Here is a 24,821-nt window from a genome sequence, read left to right on the forward strand (position 1 = left end):
TTGATTGTGTTTAAAAATATAGCTTGATCAGTTGTAAACATTCCATGAAATGCAGTACGCATCTGCCATGGTGTAATAGGTTTATGCCTAGGACAGTATAAATGTCTCATTCCAAGATAGACAGTCTGCATCACCATTGTCTACTTTTTGCAGTCATGAGTAAGCCAACAGTTTTATCCTGTAAGCAAAAGGCATTCAACGGTCTTTGCACATGCCCCTTCCCACAACAGCCTTCTTAGACCTCTGAAAAGCATGTGTTTTCAAATTGAATGACTGCTATATCATGAAAGAAAGAACATGTTTCAGTCTACTACCACACAACTAACATAAATGAAAGTGTCTAAAATAGCTTTTGTCTGGCATATTTTGCCTCCTTTGTTTTGGTATAGAACATTGCTGCAACTTGGTGCATATGTCTGACACATGAAATACAATGAGATGTGGTCTCATGGGAGAGCTGTGTTCTCATTGGGATCTTGGGAACCTCAGATCTGTTTGGAAGCTGCTTTATTTGGAGATATTTTATATTTGGAGATACTTTATATGGAGATACTTAAGAGTATATTCAAGTCTGCAATAAAATAGTTCTGCTGAGCAGACCAAGGTTGATTTTGCCTGGATAGTGCTCTTAAGAATTCTCTGTATTCTGAGTATGTATACACAAGTATATTTACTGTTCATCGCCGTAAAAAAGTACTATGAGTCACCATTTTAGTTTAACATAAAACATTTTACCAGATCAAACCAATGCAATTTTAATTCTCTCATATTCATGTCATTGCTGTACTTAACTATTTGTTATCAAGTTACTTGCTTTAGAAATAGAGGAAAACTTAACATTTTCTATAGTTATTAATTGTAAAAAGTGACAGCGCAGAATGAAAAGCGTACCCTTTTTTAAACTAACTTTTATATGATTGTAATAGCTTTATTGTGATGGCTAATTATATATTGATCGGTTTGACATAAAAGCTGTTACTTTTCTGAGTATAGTAGTGATATTGGTTGGGTGAGGAATGTATTAAAAACCTGCGATTGCTTCATTATAACCTTTTCCCGGTATGTATGTAATAACACAGTCACTTCTGCATGCTTGTTTTAGGTGCGGACATTGATGCATTGTGTGTGGCACCAAGGCATGTTGATAGGAGTGACTTTTTCACCTCATTTTATGAAAAACTCAAATTGCAAGAGGAAGTGAAAGACTTGCGGGTAGGTGAACTTTTTTTTTTTTAGTGAGAAGTGTTTTAGGCCTAATCAAAAACATGTCCTCCAAATGATATGATTCAATGAATATTCGGAGCTGTCTTGATTACAGGCTTTTAAAATAAAGTAAGTTCTGAAAATGATGAAAGTTTGTCATACTATATTTTCCTGTACTGAAATCTGGCATGTTTCCTGTACTGAACTCTGGGTCACTGCTTCAAATCATACTAGAGCAGGGGTAGGGAACCTGCGGCTCTCCAGATGTTCAGGAACTACAATTCCCATCAGCCCCTACCAGCATGGCCAATTGGCCATGCTGGTAGGGGCTGATGGGAATTGTAGTTCCTGAACATCTGGAGAGCCCCAGGTTCCCTACCCCTGGACTAGAGGATGGAAAACCATCTATTCCAGCCTTGTAAAGAGATGAGGTTTACAGGTACACCTTGTATAAGTTTTCTTCATAGCAAAACATTTATTTTTCAGGCTGTTGAAGAAGCATTTGTTCCTGTCATCAAACTGTGTTTTGATGGAATAGAGGTAAGTGTTTTATGCCTGTTTTCATACCAGTGCACTTTGGTGTTCTGCAGTTCACCGAAAGAAATCTGTTCCCGTAGGACTGGTCCACACTTGATGGTAGTTCCCATAGGAGTATATGGAGCCCTGCTAATAAATTTTCATGTGGGTAAAGTAATCTCCAGTTATTGTAGTTTGCGGTGTTATGGCAGTTAAAAGAGGAAAGTAACTTCAGGGGCAAGTTATAATAGCTGCATATGCAGTTCCCACTTGGAGACATCAGTTTACTTAAAACGTGCCTGTCCTTTACAGTTAGTACATAAATTGTTTGGGAGTACAAAACGTGTGTGGCAAATGTGAGCTGGCCTTTTGAAACTTTCTCAAGCAGTTCAGAAAGCCGGTTATGCTTAATATTCCAGGTGAATGACTCGACGCTTAAAACTGATCATTCAGATTGTCCAAGTGAGGTGTATATTCTGCAAAATTGTATGTGTTTAAATATGAGACTTTACCAGGAGAGTATGGGGAAACCTCTCTTTGTACGTATTGAAAGAACCACAGTTTACGAAGGAAGTGCTTATTTGTATGTGGAATAACCTTGAAACTACAGAGTTGGTGTTTTTTCTGAGGGTCTCTTAACACCCTGGAGCAGCATTTGAAGGAGGGCAGTGAGCTGGGGCAGAAAGGAGGGGAAGGATGAAAGAGTTATTGAATGAACCAATGACAAAGACTAGAATAGAATATTTATTTTAACAGTGAACGACCAGAACAGAGCCAATCACAAGAGGCTGCTTGGAGAGCAAAATATGGCATCTCAAGGTGGAGCTTGCAAGAAATGATCAGCTAACATGACCCCTATACACACTTGCAAACTCCCTTGCTGTCTAAGCCACACCAGTCACATGGTGTCAGGCCCCCTCGACTATTAACACGGTCCATTCTAGATTGTGTCAGATTAGTTGGTGGTGGCCTCATACCATGTGAGTGATATCTTGTTGATGGCCGTGTGCTTGCAAGTATATGTAGTAGGAGCACAAAGAATTCCAGGTCAAGTGGTATGCTCATAGTAATTAAACTGTTTCCACCTGTGGAGTGCAACTGTCTCACTTCGAGTCTCCCACAACAGCCCAAAATGCGCCTCAGAATTCTGCTCATGGAGAGTATGTGGGTCTGACATGCAATTCTATGAGACTTCTACTTCGATAACTTCCAAATGGATTTGTTCTTTTTATACATAGGATAAAATTCATAATCAGCCAAGTGGTTGTGCAGAAAGTTAAGTTAGTTGGAAGCGACAGCAGACATAGACCTGTGTCAGGCTTGGAGTGTTCTCTATAGGATTGCAAGATTCATGAACAGCGCCGTACTTCAGACTTGCAGCTTGTGCCCTAAAACTGACCATGATACTAAAATGTTGAAAAAGAGGAGTTACTCTACACTTACGGCAATTCAGTGACGTCATAGACTTAATTACTTTCATAACTTGATACAGTGAGATAACTGGGTCCTCTCTTTTTATTTGATTGTTTAGATTGATATCTTGTTCGCCCGACTAGCACTGCAAACTATTCCTGAAGACCTAGACCTTCGAGATGATAGTCTACTTAAAAATTTAGACATTAGATGCATACGAAGTCTTAACGGTGCGTATATTATAGTGTGGCCTGAAACCACTTTGAGTAATGGGAATGAAGATTTTGTTTGAGATTCAAGCAGATACTTTGTATAATTAGTTTTTCAGCATGCACTGATTAAAATTTGAGATTCTGATGAGTGGCTGTACTTCAAAACTATTTGTTTTATTAACATTTTTACCTACTTCAAGAGAAATCAAACTGACCTCTCTCAGGATGCTATTTACTATAAAAAGTCTGCTTGGCATTAAGATCTGAAGAACAGAGCAGATTTACTTGTACCCACTGCTTGTTCATCTCTTTGTAGGCCAGTGTGCATGTTATTTTGAATGATGATAGCTCTTCGTGTCATAGTTGTAAAATATTACAGTTCGCTCTTAAGTCAGATGCATCATTTATTTTGTCAGTGTATGTTCTCCCCAAAAAAACCTGAGCCTGAGGCAACATGCACTACTGTAGTCAGCTGCAAATGAGGTTATGATAAAAAGTAAACACAAACTGTAGTTGCTGGTAAATATTAAGAGTGCTGGCACTGACTTTACAGCTTGCAGAAACCCAAATTCACAAGTGTCATTCATCCAGAGAGCTGCCTTTTTAATTTCTAGAGCACCTTTGATCTTGTAGGACTATCTCTCCTTGCCTCTATAGTGCTATTCACTTTGTATATGTCTTTTTAAAAAAATATTGGTATAATTGGACTGGATTCTTACAAACATGTTACATAGTTTACATTTTGTCCAAATTGTACCTTTTCCCCTCCTTCCCTAGGGATTTTCTTCTTCATTTCTTAAGTAAGCAGCAGCAAATTCATCCTTTGTAGCCTCTTCTCCCATCTGTCTTCTGTGACTCCAATTTCTCTCATCCAATCTGTAAATTAAGTCCATATCTTCATCATTTCAATCTGTCTTTCTTGCCATAATTGGTTTCAAGACATTATTTCAAAAATTTCTAACTGTACTTGTTCCCACACATACTCTAACCATTTTAGTGTTGTCCATATCTTCTTATCTTTCCATCCCAGCGCAATTACTGCATGAACAGCTCTTATCATAATTTTATACAGTAATCTTTTTTGTTCTATTCTATTGTCCAGTATGCCCAACAATCCTTTATTTACTGCTATTTTAACTTTCACTAATTTCTCTATATACAGTATTACCTGTACTTTGTATATGTCGGTGACTTCTTCCTATCTCTCTGGTATGAGGCTCATAGTTCAGCAGAGGGCAAGACGGGCAAGACTGTGTTGCTTCATGCCAGGGCAAGAAGGCAGCAAGGGAAGTGAAGGATACTCAGCCTTACTTCAAAAGCCATTGTGTCTTCTGCTTCCCTTGCCACCTTGTCCCCAGCTAAGGCGAAGGGATCTACTTGCCACGACACTCAGAGGGACAGCAGTTGAGATAGGGAATAAGAACACCATCACTCCACTGTGGCCAGTGTGTTCTTTTCTGAGATAGCTGCTGTGGAGGTGGTGGTTTTATTCCCTCAACTCTGTGGCCATTGCCTTCTGGAGAAAGAATTTTTGAAGTATAGTAACAAATTGTTCTGCTCTCAGAAATGAATGTTGCCAGTTGGTGGACTTCACTTAATTAAGCCCAACTGAGTGAATTATGAATTGGGATATAAAAAATTTATTTCAGATTTATCGCTTATGAAAACAAAGCAAGAAATGCCTACCTCACAGGGTGTTTGCTGTGAGGGGGGAAGGGAAAGGAGTTTGTAATCCCCTTTGAGTCTCCTTGCAGGAGAGAAAGGGGAGATATAAATCCTTCTTCTTCTTCTCTATTTGTTCACGTGGATTCAGTTCTTTATTTTGGCTCATAAAACATGTCTTCTGTTTCCTCTAGGTTGCAGGGTAACCGATGAAATTCTCCATCTAGTTCCAAACATTGACAATTTCAGGTTGACACTGAGAGCTATCAAACTGTGGGCCAAACGTAAGATAAGTTTTACAAAGCAGATTTTTTTTTAAAAAAAATGATTATTTCAGGCTGAACCTAAACGACTAAAGATGTCTGTCTCTTTTTCTCTGCAACAACAGGGCACAACATCTATTCCAATATACTAGGTTTCCTTGGTGGAGTTTCCTGGGCTATGCTAGTAGCAAGAACTTGCCAGCTTTATCCAAATGCAATAGCATCAACTCTTGTACATAAATTTTTCTTGGTATTTTCTAAATGGTATGTCTCTTTAGATTACACTAAAATAAAATTTCTTATAGACCCTGATTTTTAGTGTTGTTTCTATGGCATTCCGTCAGATGGTGTCAGGTTGACAGGTGGGCTCCAAAGGAGTTTTTACTGATCTGCATAGTAGTAAGACACTGGCAAGAATGAAATGGCTAGGTCTTTTTTTGTAGCTTTCAATACAAAACCTTCACTTAGATCGTGAGGCAGGTGGAAATATTATGTATCCTCTAGCTGTAGCTCCTTTGGTCTCCACCTTATTCCATTTGAGGGCAACATTAACTGGGCAGAGCATGCTACTGAAAGAGGGTCTGGGCCCAGTGGGTGCAGCATGCTTAGCTAAACTAGGAAATTTGGGACAATAGATCAAAAAATGTCTTAAAAAGAGACCTGACAAGTTCCAGGAGATGTTTGGTGACATGTTTTTTTTAATGAAAAAAACTGAGATGCTCAAAAACATAATCGTTCTGCCATCAGTCTTATACGAATGGAATTTTTAAAAACATCTCAGTAGTGCATCCAATTGGAGGTGAGGTCCTACCTTATTTTTAAAAAATAGAATTCGGGAACTTCAGCATATATCATGCAGAAATTTTTTACAAAAAAAAGTTGATTGCCCTTCACTATCGACTGAATTGTTTAAAGCTCCTTGGAGAGTTAATTTTCTATTTTTTTTAGCTGGGATTAATCATTATACGATGCACAATTCTAGATATTAAAAATACTGTAATTCTAATTGTATTACACCCCTATTCCTGGTGGGTTTGGGGGGGCGAGGGGGGGGGCTTTCCCTTGAGAAAGTTGGTTTCTTTGGGCTTGTATTTGCTAGAGAATTGGTCTTAAAGCCGTGTAACTAATTACACAAGTATCATGGGTTTACATGTGGACTGCATAAATATTTGGTTGCTTAGCTTTCCTACAGTATTTTAAGACCCAAGACAAATTAATCTTAACACGTTAAGTGCATTCTGAAGTGATGCTTCAAACTTGCTTTGAGGACATCGTAATGGGCAGCGCTGTACGGAAAGAATTTACTGTGAGAAAGGTAGTCTTTTCCTAGCAACCTTGGGGCAAATTCAGCCATTATATCAGCCTGTGTGCGACTGAGTTTCTGCAAAGGGGGAGGGTGCAACATTGAAGGAATGTCAAATGTGAAGTGTCTGTGCTAGTACCCTCCATTGCTGGTGGCAACTCTTTCCCATTCTGGGCTTAAGGAATGAGTCTGTATACCTTGCACCTGCCCAACAGCTCTAAAGAACTCTTCTATGAAAATATAATCCAAATATATTTGAAGATGAATTGTTCAAAAAAGGAGGTTTTGCTTACTTAGTTGGTATTGGAATGCTTTGGGTGGGAAGGAACAAATTAAATTCATTCATAAGGAAGCAGGGGTGTTCCGCTTGCCCTTAGGAAAGAACCTCCACCTGGTGCTACATCCTGTATAAGAATTGGACTCACATTCAGACATGCTTACTTGTTATATAAATAAGTGCTTTTCTTACTCAGTGCTACAATCTCTCTAAACAGGGAATGGCCAAATCCAGTGCTATTGAAACAGCCAGAAGAATGCAATCTTAATTTGCCTGTATGGGACCCAAGGGTTAGTGTACTATTTTTTCCCCTATAAGTTCACACTTTAAAGTAAAGCAAATATTTTTAAGCCCCAGGAAAAGCAACCTTTTGTTGCAGACTCAGGGTACTGGTTAGAGGTAAGGTATTTCTAGACATGAATTGTTCTACAAACTCTAGAATGCAACTTATGTCCAGGTTATATTCAAAGGCAGCCTTGAGTTTAATCTCAAAAGCTTGTTTAAGAGTTCTGAGGTTTGGGCATTCTGCAGCTTTGAGTTAGGCTGTACAACTTATGTCCCCAAGTGACTTGTTTGAGATTTTTGTTGAGCAACGCAACTGGAAAGATGGTTTGAAATTGAGCTGCGCATTTCGCTTACACCACACGTGCCTCTTATGGGCAGTCTTATACATGCATCCTCCTTTTCCTTTGTCCTGATTGGTTTTCACAAGACTTAGTGATCTCCCATCTAGATACTTAACCAGATATACATCTCCTTAGCCTCACTAACGCTGTGTGATTGGTTGCTCATAAATGATTCTTACTATATAAGAGGCATATTTTTCGAAAAAGTGTACCTATCGTTTTTCATCCATATTGCTTGTGACTGTGACAGTCATGTCCTGGGCTTCCTGAAACCCAGCTGGATAGAAAGACTTGTGACTACAGAGTACTTGGAATAATCGAAGCTGGTTGGCCGGCCAGTGCAGACAAATTCGGTGTATGTGAAGACTACCATTTTTATTTCATTAGATAGAACACTCTTAATAAAAGCCCAAATCAAAGTGTTACAGCTGTTTTACCCTTCACGTTGCCTTTTGTTACCCTTAGCGTATCAGTAGTATGTAATAGAAGCCCTTTGTATGCTAGTAGTTTAATCCAGTTAGCAGGGTTCAGCTTAGCTACTTTGATAGTACTGAAATGCTTCTGCTCCTTTTTCTTTTCCTTCCTTCATTAAACATACTGTTTTAAATAAAATCTATGTTAAAACACATTTGATCCTGTTGGGTGCTTAGTGTTTTTTTTCAAAGAAAAAATTGGCTTTTTCTTGGCAATAGTGCTGCAGAAATAAAACACACCACATGTTTCAAAGCGGTTCTTGACAGCAGTTTGCCTGGTAATATCTCAAGTTCAGCCAAGTAGCATGGAGGTATCATTCCAGTTGCTCAGTACTATGTTGTAGTCTTTTAATCAAGTAAGCGCACTTTCGTTCTGTATGAATTTGAACTGGGTTGCTTGTGTAGGTTTACCTTGTGGGCTGCTCTGTTAAGGTGGCTCGTTCCATCACCATGTATAAAGTTGATACTCCTGACACAAAAGGCCCTTTTGCCAGGAGGGCATGACTTGTTGCTGCCCTTAGCTGAGTGGAGTGATAGAATACTACTCCATAGGCTGTAGGCAACAACTCTGTTTCACTGAGAAAAGGGAGTCTTTGCACTGGTGAAACAGAGTCATTGGATGCAACCCATCACCTCTAGAAATATATAGGAAAGTATTACATTAGTAGAATCTGTTCACAGTAAAATCTTGACGTTATCAAACCTCATTTGCAACATTAGGGTTTTTCAGTGGATAGGTCCCTATTTTTTGCTTGAATGTGATTGAAGAAAACTGATTGGCTGTTGTTATGTATAGGTAAATCCCAGTGATAGGTACCATCTTATGCCTATAATTACACCAGCATACCCCCAGCAGAACTCCACCTACAATGTGTCTGTTTCCACCCGCATGGTCATGGTTGAAGAATTTAAGCAAGGTGAGTAATTCTGACTATGTGTCCCTGTAAGAACGGTGTATGTAAACTGCACATGGAGTGGTAACTGAGACCCACATGTTCTGCAAAAAGCTTATCAAACACTCTGAATTGCATGGCTTTCCCAAGATTATGCCCTCTTTGAAAAAGAATTTACACATTAATTAGAATGTGGCAATTCTTAAGTGTGGTCTCTTACCCGACATTAACTTTCCATGGTGTTCCAAAAGCTCACCATTCTTTCTTGTTTTAAGAATTAAGTTTTGTTCACCAGTTGAGTCCCTCCCAGAAAGGATCCTGGGGCCAGTTTTACTAGCTGAACAAATAGCATTGCATATTAATCTTAGAAATTATTTATTGTAATGCGTTGTATCTAACGAGTAAGTTCTGTAATATCCCAGATAGCAGTGTATGTTTTTTTTTTCATATGTAATGTCTCCAGTCCTTGGAATCTTATCTTTATAGAGGTAGCAAAGTATGGGTAATTTTAACTTTGCACCAAGAAAAATTAGTAAGACTGCAATCCTAACCATGCTTTTGTAGGTGTAAGCCCCATCAGACAGTGAGACTTCCTTCTGCCTAAGCATAAATAGGGTTAGACTACAAGTTTGTGTGGGTACTGTTTTTAGCTGCTGTATCAGTAAACCAGTTTAAGCCTTGAGTAAAGCTGTGTTAACATTACCTTTTTAAAGAAGTAGTCCAGGGTAGTTGAAATTATCATTTATGCCAGTTGTCATCCATTTCTGAATAGTTGAGAAAAGCTAGTTGTGAAATTACCTCTTCTGTTTTCTAAGTTCTTTTACTTGAAAGGAGACTATGAGAAAGCTGAAATGTGTTTTTATAATTTAGGTCTTGCTATCACAGATGAAATTTTGCTGAGTAAAGCAGAGTGGTCCAAACTTTTTGAAGCTCCAAACTTCTTTCAGAAGTACAAGTATGTATTTTTAAGTTCATTTATCTATTAACACTGTTGCACTTTGTTTAATGCAAAGTGACTAACTTGAGTAGCATAGTTGTAATGGACTGCCAGTGCGCAGATGGAAATAAAATGAATAAATGTTGTTGATGCGTCCTGTCAGCCACTTCAACAGAGATGAACTTTTTCTGGCCTTTTTATCACTTCTTAGGAAAGTTCCTTGTATTTGTCCTTAGGTGTAGACCTTTCGTGGAAAAGTTCGGGGGGGCGGGGGTGTCAAACACTTCAAAAATGCCTAATACTGCTTTGCATAATAATGGGAAAGTTTATTTCTTGTATTGATCAAAGAGTATACATTATTTAAAATATTGGCATCCATTAAAGTTCATTAGAGAACTGCTGTGAGCTAAGTCTTAAATATTTTCTGAATTGGGTAGTTTTGTAGCAATCTAAATAATCTGATATTGCAAATTTTCCCCATTAAAAAAAGATTGACAACTACCACAATGTGTTCGTGTTTTGTTTCTCTTTAACTTTTCCATAACAAAGCTTAGAACACTAAACAGACATTTAGGAAAGATTTGATATATTGTGTCAAAAGGCATCCTAATTCATTTGCAGTTCTGTTGAAGGGGCTTTCCATAGTTCATTTTGCCATAGTGGAAGGAGTACTAAATCTTATAAACTAAATGTTTCTGACCATAAAAATAATTTTGAATTAATGTTAATAGTTGATATTGAAAGCTTTGGTGTATGACTATTGATGACTATGGTGATGACTATTGATTTTCTTGAAAACATACTAAAAATACAGTTGGTTGGCTGTTTGTGGACCCCCTGTGCATATTGGTGCATTTATACCGTTGTTAATGTAAAAGTACAATGTATAATGTAAAAGAAGCTGAAGTTTTCACCCTCACTGCCTCCACGAAACGGGGTGGATCCTACTCCATCTTCCCACTCTTCTGAAGAAAGTTTGAAGCATTTCTCCAATATAAGTGGCTCTTCTAATGAAGTGAGACCTCTTGGAAGAAGGTTTTAGCATCACTATACCAATGCAAACTCGCTAAGAGTTAGATCCAATATTTAGGTTCTTTTTATGGGAGTTTAGTGAAATGGTCCACCAGTCCCCCAAGTTTAGCACATGGTGATAGAGCAGTGGGTCCCCTGGGGTGGGCGGTGGGGGGCAGAGAATTTGCTTTCAGCTGGCTTCTGTTAATTGAAAATGTAATGTGGTTCTAATGCTGAGGTCAATACATTGGTTGCACCAGATTGGAAAAAGAATCTCCCCACTTTCCCTTGATTTTATTTCCACTAATATTAGCAGCAAGAATCTGTGATGTATTTAGACCCTAAGTGTTTAGTTATTAATTTGCTTTGTTTCTGTAAGTGAGGTTCAGGATTTTGACAACTTTAGTCAAGTTATCAAGTTTCGTTCCCCTTTCCTTGAAAATCACTTCCAAAGCACAGGACAGCTTTGGCATGTCCATGCTTATCTTGTAATGCTAATATGGGCCAGCAGTTGTAAGGGAGAATGAGTAGAATAGTACGTGTATCTGATTCTTCTCTTGTCCCCTACAAATGCCCCGATGGCTGTTCTTAACTGTTTCATCCAGTCAGCTTTTTCTCTGTCTCTCTGGCGGAGTGGGTGGGAGAAAACTTAAAAATGACCAGGGGGCATTTCCAGGGAAAAGTGGCATGGAGTGTTAGGCACTCCCTCTGGTTAGCTGTGTTTCTTCTTCAAATGCCATCACCCTCCAGACAAAATTTGCAATGGAGCTATGTTATAATCTCTAACAATGTGCTTCCGTAATGACACTAACATGGGATGGTATTTGTAGAAGAATGTCTCGTTACAAATCAAATAAATAAATAATTGCATAGGGCTCTGAATTGGGACCATTGGGCTTTGGTTTTAATTAGTAGGTTGCCTTATTTACCTGTATGAAATGTGTCATCTAGGAAAATTTCTTTTTCAGAAAATCTGCTTTCCCCAGATTAAGTTCTTGAAATGTATGTTTTCCAATCCTAGTTTCTCCCTGAGTCAGGCTTTATATTTCTGACAGTTTCAACCTAATGCTGCTAATTAGTTTCAACAAGTGGATTTCATCTGAATAAGCACTGATCTCTAGAATTGTTCTGAAATGATTTTGCATCTGAACATACTTCTCTGAATCTGTGGACATAATTGTTTATCTTGAAGCATCTGACTGGTGTACTAATTAGGTTCAATTAAGTGTTATAGTCTGATAGTATATAATATTGTCTTTATCTTCAAAGGCATTATATTGTACTTCTGGCAAGTGCACCCACGGAAAAACAGCGACTAGAATGGTAGGTATCTTTCTTCCTTAAGTAGTGCACAGTTTTGTTAATGGCTGCTACTCTATTTTTTGGTGATGTAAATTGGCAGCGTTGCAGAGCTAAACCCACAAGGATGCTTTCTGATTTTTAAAACTTATACTGACAAATGAAAATGAAACTTTAATCTTCTGTTCCTTATAAACAACCTTTACACAAAAAAGGTACCTTTCTTTGAATAAGATGCACACTGCCTTCTGTCTGTCTTTCAGAATGTTCTGTTTTGATTAGAAATGAGTTTTTGTAACCACTGTGGGTTTTCCACGCTGTGTGGTCGTAGTCTGGTAGTTTTTGCTCCTAAAGTTTTGCCCACATCTGTGGCTGGCATCTTCAGGGGCATGTCACGGTACGATGTGTTTCTCTCCATGGGACACTACAGCCATACAGCCTGGAATACTCACAACAACCAGTTGATTCTGGCCATGCAAACGTTTGATAATACAATAAGTTCTTCCTGGCATTCAGTTTACATTTTGGCTTGTATTACTACATTTAAATCCTTATAGTCACCTTTTGGAATATGGAGTTGAAGCAGTTTGCGCAAGTAGACTTGGCTAGATTTTTGTTTTCTAGATCTGTAGAAATGAGAAATCCTAAGAGTGGTACATAAGCTTAAATATTTTTGGTATGCTTGCACTAATATAGAATTGGGACATATTAGTCTCGGAAGTCAGTATTTTCTATTTGGATTATTGAATCAGCACATTTCTGTTCATTCAGGGTTGGCTTGGTCGAGTCCAAAATCCGTATTCTGGTTGGAAATTTGGAAAAGAACGAATTCATCACACTGGCTCATGTAAATCCTCAGTCATTCCCAGCACCCAAGGAAAATCCTGACAAGTAAGGCAGATTTTTCACTCAGTACTTTGGAGGAAATGTTAATCCGATAAAGAAAGCAGGGGCTAAATTCAGGCTGCTTTTGTCAGAAATAATGATGGATGCTTTTACTGAGACTGCCCCTTCTGTTTTACATAGAATCATTTGCAGAAGAAACGTATTGCCCTAAATAGGGCTTCATATAGGCCATTGGGGGCAGTAGAAAGATACCCCATGGTTCAAAGTAAGTGAATCTATATATGAAGTATTTTTGGATTTGAAAATGACAGATCAGTTTAAAATATCACTTCTGTGTTGCAAATGGACTATGATCAGAGAGATGAGTGTGCTAGACAATCCCTGCTAAAACAGTAACGAGCATTATAATATTGATGTGCTGGCCCCATGGACTCACAGAAGACTGAAGAAAGTCCCCCCCGTACCTTTTGGCTTGAGGCAAGTTTGTAAGCCTTATGGGAGTTCTTGAGGGGTTGATCTTTAAGGATGAAGTGTGATTTATGCTGACTATGTTCTTAGATTTGAAGGTGCTTTTAACTTTGTTACCAATCTGGTTCCCAGTTGCACTGGGAGAGGGGCAGGTCTGCACTTAACTTTGTATTAAGTAAATATTGTGGATTTTTTCTGTTCAGCTAAATTGAATGGATTGTATCCTATCACTGCATGCATCAAAGGGCAGTGGTGTTCCATCAGTTCAAGGCACCTTCTTTGCATATGGTGGCAGGCAATAATCTGCTGTTTTTAGAGGAAGGCATCTTGATCTCCCTTTTGAGTGTGACCTGTTTCAAGATGTGGATGTTGCACATCTTGGCTCAGAAGCTAAGACCAGAACGCTGTTAGGTTTGGCATTCATGTCAAGAGTAAGTTGTGCCTTTAAAAGGGATTAGACAGATTGATGGAAAGTAGGTGAATTGGTGGCTATTGCCCATGGTGGTTAAAGGAAAATTCCACATTCAGAAGCAGGAAATCCCTGAGGTGACATCTGTCCTGTTGCCGCCACCCCCCACGGGGGCCCCACAATTAACTGGTTGGCCACTGTGTGAGACAAGATGCTGAACTAAATGGACTACTGATCTGATCCAACAGGATTGATATATTCTTAATTCTTGAATCTGAGAACTCTGTGTTGCAGCTGGTAAATATCTTTTTCTGCAACAAAGAAACAATAATAGTTATGTGCCACCTGCTAGAAAAAAACTGCTCATAGCAAAACAAGGAGGGCTTTGGACTTACAGTTTTAAAACGTTTGCTATGTATAGATACTTCCTTTTCCGTAGATATTTTGAAGTCATGTCTTTGAGAAATGTTCCCAGTTCAGACGAGGCATCCTGCTGTGTTAAACTTCACAGGAACTCAAGAATGATAGTTGCCCAGGTTTCTAGATCTGCATTATTAGAATGCAGGCATCTTACATGATTTTCAGACCATCCATAATCTTGTGGCTCTGTTCCTTACACTAGCCATTTTAGAGTTTGCAGGTTGACATAGGAGTTTCAAAATGTTGCTAAACAAAATCTTTGTATAGAATTGCTAAATGTTCTAATGATGTTGTGGTGCTTTTTCTGCTTTTTCTTTTCCAGGGAAGAGTTTCGTACAATGTGGGTGATTGGGCTAGTGTTCAAGAGAACAGAGAACTCTGAAAATCTGAGTGTGGATCTAACATTTGACATTCAGTCCTTTACCGACACGGGTAAGATCGACTTGTCTGGTTCTTGTGGTTCTAAAGCTGGGCTTGCAAATCTATACAGTGTCTTTGATCATAGCAACCCTTATTTGAATCATGAATAAATGCTAGCAAACTAGGGGTTGTTATAGTAGCTGAAAGTATTGGCATAATTAGCTCTAACTGTCTATGGTCAAGTGGAGGCAGATTGTGAGAGCAGAAAAAGGAGATTCTTGAAGCAGGATAACATTGCAGAAAAACAGCCTGTCACAAAGAATCTAGAAGGTAAGAGAGTACAAGTTGGGGCCTGTAAAACTTGTGGGGGGGGGAATCCCCCCTCCCCACAGCCTCCTATGACAATCCTGGACTCAGCAAGGCTCCCCTTGCATCACCTCCACTGCTGCCATTGACCCCAGGTCCAAGGAGCTTTCAGGTTGAACCGAGATCTAAGCCCAAGTGGTAAATGTGCAATATGCTATCATCTGCATCGCATCAGCTTTCTGTAGCCTCAGGGATGCCGTTTCTTCATGGATGCTGCTATGGAGAACGTAATGGGAGCTTGTTGCTTTGCCATTTTATGGTCTATGGTTTATGGTCTTCTAAAAGATTATCTTGGGAGCATTTTTAGCAATCCAAAGGTTTTTTCCTTGGCATTTCTAACCTTAGGTTCGTTGTCATTTTGTCAGCATCCTGTGAAATAATGACTCTCAGCCACTTCTTGATAGTTTGCTGTCCCCTGATGAAAGTTCTGCAGAGGCCTGGGTTTTCCCAAACTGCTTTTTTGCTTTGAAATTTTTACAAGGCAGTTTCTCTTTTCTGTCAAGCCTTTCTTTGGTCTAGTTCTGAGTTGCACTCTGCTTCATGAGAGCCACTCTTCTTTTTCCATTACATTTGGGATATTGGAGCGGCCGGGGGGGGGGGGGGAGTAGTCTAAGAGGGTGAAGTTCAAAGCCTCTGTGCAAAATAGTCCCCTTTCCTCCCTCAAACACCATTGGTACGTGATAACTTTAAAAAAAAGTTTGTCTAAATACAGTGGTACCTTGAAAATCACCGATAATCCGTCCGGAGATTATTGGAGATTTCCGAAAACGGCGTATTTTGAGGGACACCCGTTAGCACACGCACATCACCGTTTGCGTACCCTTGGCGGCCGCCAAAAATCGAGGGAGCCAACAATTTTCGAGTGCGGAAATCGGTGCCTGTCAATCGTCGATTACTGAAATCGACGATTATTGAAGGCGTCGATTTTCGAGGTACCACTGTACTTATATCCTACTTTGCTACCCAATGAGGACTCAAATTAGCTTACTACAATTTCCTTTCTTCTTCTGTTTTATCCTTAAAGCACTAACCACCCTGTGAACTAGGCTAAAAGAGGTTGGCTGGCCCAAGGTCACCCACTGGGCTTACATAGTAGAGAGGGTTTTGAACCTTGGGTTTCCAGGGCTCAATCCACCACTTTAACACTACCTCACCATGCTGGCTATTAAAGTACTTATGCCCCATCTTTCCCGAATCCTCCTTGAGGGAGCTGAAAAAATTCTAGTTAAGAGAACTGACTTTTAATAAGTTTTTGGTGAGCTCTGTTTGACCCTCAGCAAAACCCATTGACCCACTGGCTAGGTGAGCCAGTTGATAGATCTTCCCTTTAACCTGTGCCCAAGCGGAAATTGTGTAATGGAAGTGATTCCTCCCTCTTACACCAAGGAAAATGTTGTTTGAGGCAAAATATAACATCTTCATGTACCTTTAAAGGGGTAATTCATTTTTACACTGTGTTCTAATACAATGTATTTCTTTGGAATTTTTAAAAATGCATTTTTCCTTCAAAACAAGCATCTTTAGGAATGCAGATGTCTTTCAGGGCAACTAATGATTTTCTGCAAAATGTAAAATGTCTTAATGTTCTTCTAATTATGCAGTTTATAGGCAAGCAATCAACAGCAAGATGTTTGAGATGGATATGAAAATCGCTGCAATGCATGTGAAAAAAAAGCAACTTCACCAACTTCTACCAAGTCATGTACTTCAGAAAAAGAAAAAGGTAACGCTGCAGGTTAACTTGTTAAACATAACCAGCATTACACAGAAAGAGAAGGGAGGAAAATATTATCCTGGTTAATATCTAGAAATACAAACGAAATTGTTTTTCAAAAATAATCTTGTCAGGACAGCATGTGAGCCCCCCCCTTAAGCAATTGTGGGTGGTCTGGAGGGGGGGAAGGTGTGGCTCTTGGAGAATATTCTGTTGAACTTGTGACTTTAGAATTTGTGAAAAAGTTAGTATTTTGTGGAAGCTGAAAATTTCAACAGCTGACAAGGATGCAAAGGAACAGTATTGAATTTAGGCATGATAAATTGAGAAGGTGATTTGAACATGAGGCAGGTGACTTCAGGGTTACCCAACCGTTCTCGGGGCTGATTGAGCCACGAGGAACAGTTTGAAGCCAAAAGTATTATAAAAGGGACGGGATCACTCCGCGTACGTAGCAGCCTATGTCACAGGTTGCTTTCTAGTAAACAATCGAGTAATGGTGCCTTCTGGGGGTAGTATTAGGTACAGCGTCTCCTTCATTTTTTCCGAATTCTTAAGAAATGATTAATAGTTTTTGTGATTGTCTCTTTGGTTTTAGCATTCAACAGAAGGGGTCAGGCTGACAGCGCTGAACGACAGCAGTCTAGACTTATCTATGGATAGTGATAACAGCACGTCTGTGCCTTCACCCACAAATGCTACGAAGACAAGTCCTCTGAATAGTTCTGGAAGTTCTCAGGGGTAAGCATCTCTAGCATTAACCCTGATGCTGCTGCATGTCAGGCTCGTTTCTGAAGCTGAGGAATGTCCTTATTCCTGGGTTTCAGCCAGGCCTTGGGTTCAATGAGTCACTCGAAGAGCCAAAATAAGTAAACAGAGATTATCACAATTACTCTTGAGTAGAACCACCATCAACTTCCACTTTAAACAGAGGAGAAGCCTCCTTTGAATTAAAGCAAGGTTATTTAACAAAGTAGATCCAGATTTTGAACATTTGATATTTGTTTGATATTCTTCTCTCCCATAATGTACTCAAGATTACACAGTTTTGTATGATCCAACCTGAGAATTCTGCCTTCTACCTTTGATAATGTCCAGCCTGATGAGCTGTGATAGTCTGCACAGCGTTTTGTGTCAGGTTGGTTGGTTCTATTAAAGGGGGTTGCCTGTGCCAGTGTTGGGTCACATTACTGCCCAATGAGGAATTAACTTTACTCTGTGTAGGTATTCCAGTTCAGGACTATATGAGCCATCCCCCACTGAGCTGGATGCAGGTCATCAGCCCTGTATTGTGACTTTCAAGAGTCATTGTTTCCTGTTCTCTCCGTAAAGGCTCTCAAAGCAGCTTACAAACAATTAACAATAGCAGCAATAATTTTCAAGTAGAAGCATGTAGCGTTCACATACTTGAATCCGATTAAAAGCACATGTGTTCCAAGAGAGACCTTTGGGTAAAGACATAGAATTAGAGTTGGAAGAGACCTCAAGGGCCATCAAGTCCAACCCCTTGCAATGCAGGAATACATAATCAAATCACTCCTGACAAGTGGCCATCCAGTCTCTCTTAAAAAACCTCCAAAGAAGGAGACTCCACCACACTCCGAGGTAGTGCATTCCACTGTCAAACAGCCCTTACTTTCAGGAAGTTTTTCCTGATGTTTAGATGGAATCTCTTTTCCTTCACCTTGAACCCATTAGTCCTGGTTCTAGTCTCTGGAGTGCAGAAAACAAGCTTGTTCCCTCAACATGACATCCCTTCAAATATCTAAACATGGCTATCATGCCACCTCTTAACCTTCTCTGCACACCTTCAGCAGAGATCAGAAGCGGAGCTCACTGGACATTAGCTAAATAAATATGGTTTCCATAAATAAGGTTCTGCCACTGATAATGCCCTGTCTCATGTGGCCACTTGCCATGTTTCGGGCGATCGGGGCAAATGAAATAGTACTTGATGCTTGACAGCCATTCCTATATTTGTTGTCCTAAGTGGGTTTAATCATTTGCCAGAGTGGTGGGGCTGCTATGCCACAGCTAGTGAATTGTGTTTGGTTTAGTGGATCATAAGTTGCGTGAGTTCATTACTCATGATCATGCTTAAATAGAAATGTACTTTTGTTCTTAATGCTTTAGCAGAAGCAGTCCTGCTCCAGCTGTGACAGCAGCATCTGTGACCAGCGTGCAGACTTCTGAAGTCAACGTGCCACAAAACAATTCCAGTGAAAGCTCAGGGGGTAGGTAACCCTACAGTTTCGCAAACATCACCTTCCCAAATTGTTGATTTGTTGGAGGAGGATTTCTTTTAGAGTAACTCTTTGCCCTTTGACACAAAGGCTCATTTATACAGGCAGTGCTTACTTCTGCTGTTCTCTTCTTCGCAGTGGGGTTTCCCCACAGTTTTCTATCCTCCCTAGATTACCTGCCATGAAGCATCCCAAGCCAATTTGCCATTTTGCCTGAACACTGCCTCCTCGCTTGTTTCCATGCAAGCTCCTTTTTGGCATCTTTTTTTGGTTTCCCATCTTTGGTCCAGTGATATTTTGCTGAATTTAAAGAGTCCGTTGCTCCAGTAGTAGATCTTTGCCATTAAATTTTTAAAAGCCCTACTGACCATTCTGTAATATAATCATGGCACTACTGCTTAGGAGCAGCAGTGGCATAGGAGGTTAAGAGCTCGTGTATCTAATCTGGAGGAACCGGGTTTGATTCTCCGCTCTGCCGCCTGAGCTGTGGAGGCTTATCTGGGGAATTCAGATTAGCCTGTGCACTCCCACACACGCCAGCTGGGTGACCTTGGGCTAGTACCTGAGGAGCTTGCAGAGAGTGAGGGGGGAAGGGCAAGGAGATTGTCAGCCCCTTTGAGTCTCCTACAGGAGAGAAAGGGGGGATATAAATCCAAACTCTTCTTCTCTTCTTCTTACCCACAGCTTCCTTGTTTCTGTTGCCTGCTGCTTTCTTTTTTTTCTTTTGGTTGAGTGTGTTTTTTTCCGCGTGATTTTACTGGCAGGATCCATTGCTCTATCGGCAAACCTTTAGTGTTAAAAAGGTCCTTCTGATCACTCTGGAACTAGGGCAGGGGAAGGCAGGGAGAAGTGAGAAAACCTGATTAATGCATGGCTATCATGTTCCCTGTAAAGAGAGTGGGAAAGTATCATTTTACCCGTTTTCAGAAACCACAGGGATTTTCTGATCTGCAGTGCATGAGTTCAGGAGTGGGGAAAACATATACATAACTGAAAATCTGACCCGAAGGGAATGAATGCTCAATGTGAGGCAGACCGTAGCTGCATAATCAGCCTCATTTGCCTTGATTTGGCAGACACTGCTGCATGCTTCACAACATGCAGTACTGTGGCATGTTGGCATGTTAACAGAATTAGCCAAATGGCTCTGAATATTTGAAAACCAGTTTCAAAAGTTCGTGTGAAGAATGAAAATGGTTGTGGAAGTTTTTTCAGTAGTTTCTTCAGTAAGGACAGAGGACAGCCTTCCTTGAAGATAATTCAGAATACAATTTTAAACAATGGATTTCTGATTCTCCGTCTCTGTCCCTATCAATCCACAACTCATTTGACAGCCATATTGATTAGAACAGTGTGGTCATAAGAAAGATTGTTCTAATCTGTTTTAATTGCTATATAAATGCTAGTATCAGCTACTTAATATTGGTGAACATCTTCGTGCAGATGTAAATGTGATCATGTGAGGGATTGGAGCACCTTCCTTATGAGGAGAGGCTGCAGCGTTTGGGACTCTTTAGTTTGGAGAGGAGATGTCAGGGGGGATATGATTGAAGTCTATAAAATTATGCATGGGGTAGAAAATGTTGACAGAGAGAAATTTTTCTCTCTTTCTCACAATATTAAAACCAAGGGGCATACATTGAAAATGCTGGGAGGAAGAATTAGGACGAATAAAAGGAAACATTTCTTCACGCAACGCGCGATTGGTGTTTGGAATATGCTGCCACAGGAGGTGGTGATGGCCACTAAGATGGATAGCTTTAAATGGGGCTTGGACAGATTTATGGAGAAGTCGATCTATGGCTACCAATCTTGATCCTCCTTGATCTGAGATTGCAAATGCCTTAGCAGACCAGGTGCTTGGGAGCAACAGCAGCAGAAGGCCAATGGTTTCACATCCTGCGTGTGAGCTCCCAAAGGCACCTGGTGGGCCACTGCAAGTAGCAGAGTGCTGGACTTGATGGATTCTGGTCTGATCCAGCAGGCTCTTTCTTACGTTCTTACATCTTCGTGTAGATGTAAATGTGATCAGACTTTTTAACCCTTTACCAGTACAACATACAAGCTGCTTGTGGGGCAACGTCAGAGAATTCCTAAATTAGGTACATTTTAAGTGGTTGGAGTATTTGCTCTTTTTATGGAATAACGTAAGCTGAAATAAACTGGCAAAATAAGAGGGTATGCAAATTTGTCTAGTCTGCCTTACTTATGCATTGCAGAACTTGAATGCAGAATTTGAGAGTTCTTGAGCACAGTATTTGAATTTGTCTTAGAGCAGAGTAGCAGGAACTCTGTTCATGGGGCTGAAGACCAAATGATATGTGATGATGGCCCATCTGATTGTTGAAATTCATTCCTAGGTACTTCAAGCGAAAGCATTCCTCAAACTGCCACACAGCCAGCCATCTCTCCGCCACCAAAGCCTACCACCCCTAGAGTTCCTTCAACTCGTCTTGCAAACCAGGCACGAAGATCTTCGGGAAATACTTCAACAAATAGCCTGAAGAGGACGTCGTCTCCTCATAAAGAAGAGTCTCCCAAAAAATTAAAAACTGAACAGGTAAAATTTTGTCTACAGTCTGACATTCTACTTGTTGCAAAAGAATATTCTGGAATAAGTTTTTGATTAAGATTTTGAAGGCATATTTAATGAAAAACTCGAACAAGAGTTTATAAAATCGCATTACAAAGGGAAAGAGAAGATTCCCGATTATGTCTTCACCAAATTCAAACACACTTAAAATTTTTACTATATGCTCTCTAGTTATGATTAGAAAATCAGGTCTTTCTTATTCTTATGAATAAGGTTCACACTTTTCTCTATGTATTTTCTTGTTCTTCTATTCCTATGAACCACAATCATTTTTTTCAGTCTTATGAAAAAGTCTTCTCAGGAATATCCAGCTATCAATGATTTTAACAAAGTTGCATGTATTTTTTTCCTGAAGACACTGCAGTTCTTCATTCCACAGAGTTGCTTGATTTATGTATTTTGATGAAGGTAGCTGGCAGAACTATTGTTGTATCCTAATGATGACTCTCATGGAATCTATGATTCTATCTTGATTCAGGTTTCATGTATTTGTTTTGTCACAGGATGAAGCGAATGACGATACCAGTTGTGTTGATATGAGTGATCATGAAAAAAGTGAAGCCAAGGTAAACTTTTAGGTGTCCCTAGTACAGGGGTAGGGAACCTGCGGCTCTCCAGATGTTCAGGAACTACAATTCCCATCAGCCCCTACCAGTATGGCCAATTGGCCATGCTGACAGAGGCTGATGGGAATTGTAGTTCTTGAACATCTGGAGAGCCGCAGGTTCCCTACCCCTGCCCTAGTACTTTCCTGCTTTTTTGCCAGTGTCTACAAAGAATAAAGCTAGAATAGCTAGAGTATAGCTAGAATGTCACTTTCTTTAGTAGTGCAAACAAGAAGCCTAAAGCTGCATAGACACATCTGCCTGAAAACAATAATTGTGCAGAGTACATCTCTTGCTGCTCTAGTGCCTACACACAGTTCTGCAAATTCAGGAGAGAACTTAAAGCCTTTATATTTTCAGGGATGCCCATAGCACATTGATGGGTTATGTGTGGTCAGTATCCGTCATAAGACCATAACAATTATTGGATCATTCTAAGGCAGAACATCTATATTGGATCATTCTAAGGCAGAACATCTATATTTTCATGCTGCTTGTCTTTTCTTGGGGCGTAAACTAACAAATGGTTTGTGATTTGTAGACATTAACAATTTGCCAGCTTTGTGTGGTGTCCGTGGTTATGTTCACAGTGATTTAGCCATATCTTTCCAGTATGAATCCCTAAGTAATGCATGACGCATCCCTGAGATATGTGCCTATTGCTTTGAGGCAGAATTCTGGTATAAATCTGAATTTGTAAAACCTGCATATTTTAAAAATTCATGGGTGGACAAAAAAAGCAGCTGGGGGGTATGTTTATACTGGTATTTACTGTTAGATTTACAGTTGAAGTAGCTGTGTCATAGAATCACAGAGTTGGAAGAGACCAAAAGGGCCATCAAGTCCAACCCCCTGCCATATAGGAACACACAATCAAAGCACTCCCAACCAGTGGTGGGATTCAAATAATTTAACAACTGGTGGTTTACAAGCACCATTTCAACAACCGGTTCTGCCAAAGTGGTGCTAACCTGCTGAATCCCTCCACTGCTCCCAATATATGTTCATCCAGTCTTGAATCCATTACTCCATGTCCTAGTCTCTGAGGCAGCAGAAAACAAGCTTGCTTCCTCTTCGACATGGCATCCTTTCAAATATTTAAACATAGTGATCATGTCCCCCCTTAACCCCACACATATACTGAAAAGGCAACATGACAGTCAAGAGGTGAAGTACCTTACTAAAAAGGAAGGGAAAGAAACGGTTTGAAATTTAGTGGAAACAGTTCTGGCGTTTTGGTTTGTAAGTGCAGAGTATGTGCAGAGACTTCTTACAAAATGGAACCCGCAAAATGCTGGGTCCTATTCTGGTTGTGTGTGGAAACTACTACAGCAGAATACCTGCCGAGATCTGCTTGCACCTGTGCAAAGACGATTGATCATGCAATGCTAAGCAGCCAGGACCTCCTTGTGGAGATTGTGGGGTTCTGCTTGGAAAGTGCTGACAGAGCCGTTGACAAGCTGCTAACTTTTTGTTTCCGTCTTTCAGGAACTACTTGATACAGAATTGGATACTGCCTCTCAAACCGAACCTCTTCAAACAGTATCTCTGCAAGCTCCTCAGGTACAAGATAGTCCTTTGGGGATGTTGTAGTTAATGGCATAGTAAGACCTGTAAAGTAAAGTAACTGCAAGGAATAGAGCTCATGAGGCACTACTGTGGTGCTGTGAAAACCTGTGTCTGATTTGCGCAGTTGCGCTACTACTGTTGTGTAGTTACAAGCATCTGTGTGTACGCCCCAATGTGTAAACTGGCTTCTCCAGCCTGAATGGGTCTCCGCACACCACAGTGCGGTGAGCGCACTTCTGATAGTGGCTTCCCACGAAGGTTTCTTACACAGCTGGACAGCAATTGGCAGAAGAAGTGAAGGGAATCACTTGATTAATCCATACATTCACCTGAACTGCCAGCTGTGTAAAGTCTCCATGCAGGGATTGTTGAGGCCATGGAGCTACATTTCACCTTGCCTCAGGGTCACAAATGTAATCCAGGAATAGGCCTCGAGCCTGCCACATGCAGTCCTGATCTGCTAATTCTTTCCTCACAGTCAACTGTTCTTCTGGCTCTGGAGTTGGATGCTTGTACCGACAGAGCAGCATGCACACGACTGTTTGCTATTTTGTGCAGTTAATACTGCACGTCCCGCTGAGTGTCCTAAATATCTCAGTAGGGCTGTTCACAGGAGGGAGGATTTAACGTGGCAATTTTGTTGTTGTTGTCACAATGCTCACAGGATAGACAAAGGCAACGACAATCCACCTCTACACATCTCTTGCCTTGGAAACCTCATAAGGCACAACTCGAAGTTGTGACTCGATGGCACACTTTCCCTTATAGTCAGCCACGTCCAAATAAAACACCACTGGGCGCCAAGATGTGTCTTTCAACGTAGTGCTTTATAGTATATTAATTCCCATTGACATAGGAGTCCTGGTAGTTTTCATAAGCATTATCTAATCCTTGTTACAAGAGCTTCCTCCCCCGCCCCAATCCAGAAGCATGGCTTATTCCACTGGTTCTCAACCTTCCTAATGCTGCGACCCTTTAATACAGGTCCTCATGTTGTGGTGACCCCCAACCCTAGCATTTATCCATTTTACAGATGGAGAACATTGATGCAGAGAGTCTTAGGCGACCCCTGTGAAAGGGTCGTTTGACCCCCAAAGGGGTCCCGACCCCCAGCTTGAGAACCACTGGCTTCTTCTGTGA

At 40.3% G+C, this 24,821-nt stretch overlaps 1 protein-coding gene across 3 annotated transcripts in view; it reads left to right on the plus strand.

Annotated features, from left to right (window-relative positions):
• The window catches only part of PAPOLA (poly(A) polymerase alpha), a 36,859-nt gene that overhangs the window by 9,644 nt on the left and 2,394 nt on the right, over positions 1–24,821 (plus strand). For 2 of the 3 annotated variants that reach the window (XM_048485317.1, XM_048485318.1), the window contains exons 5-21: positions 1,103–1,212; positions 1,690–1,743; positions 3,251–3,362; positions 5,201–5,290; positions 5,395–5,533; positions 7,067–7,139; positions 8,745–8,865; positions 9,712–9,796; positions 12,059–12,112; positions 12,860–12,979; positions 14,554–14,663; positions 16,559–16,680; positions 17,270–17,412; positions 18,805–18,905; positions 21,275–21,474; positions 22,011–22,073; positions 23,601–23,675. In XM_048485317.1, coding sequence (XP_048341274.1) covers positions 1,103–1,212; positions 1,690–1,743; positions 3,251–3,362; positions 5,201–5,290; positions 5,395–5,533; positions 7,067–7,139; positions 8,745–8,865; positions 9,712–9,796; positions 12,059–12,112; positions 12,860–12,979; positions 14,554–14,663; positions 16,559–16,680; positions 17,270–17,412; positions 18,805–18,905; positions 21,275–21,474; positions 22,011–22,073; positions 23,601–23,675 — 1,772 coding nt within the window. The remainder of the gene's footprint in view (positions 1–1,102; positions 1,213–1,689; positions 1,744–3,250; positions 3,363–5,200; positions 5,291–5,394; positions 5,534–7,066; positions 7,140–8,744; positions 8,866–9,711; positions 9,797–12,058; positions 12,113–12,859; positions 12,980–14,553; positions 14,664–16,558; positions 16,681–17,269; positions 17,413–18,804; positions 18,906–21,274; positions 21,475–22,010; positions 22,074–23,600; positions 23,676–24,821) is intronic. The other variant, XM_048485319.1, reaches the window with a different exon arrangement.

This window comes from Sphaerodactylus townsendi, linkage group LG02 (assembly GCF_021028975.2).
Source record: "Sphaerodactylus townsendi isolate TG3544 linkage group LG02, MPM_Stown_v2.3, whole genome shotgun sequence".
NCBI lineage: Eukaryota > Metazoa > Chordata > Lepidosauria > Squamata > Sphaerodactylidae > Sphaerodactylus > Sphaerodactylus townsendi.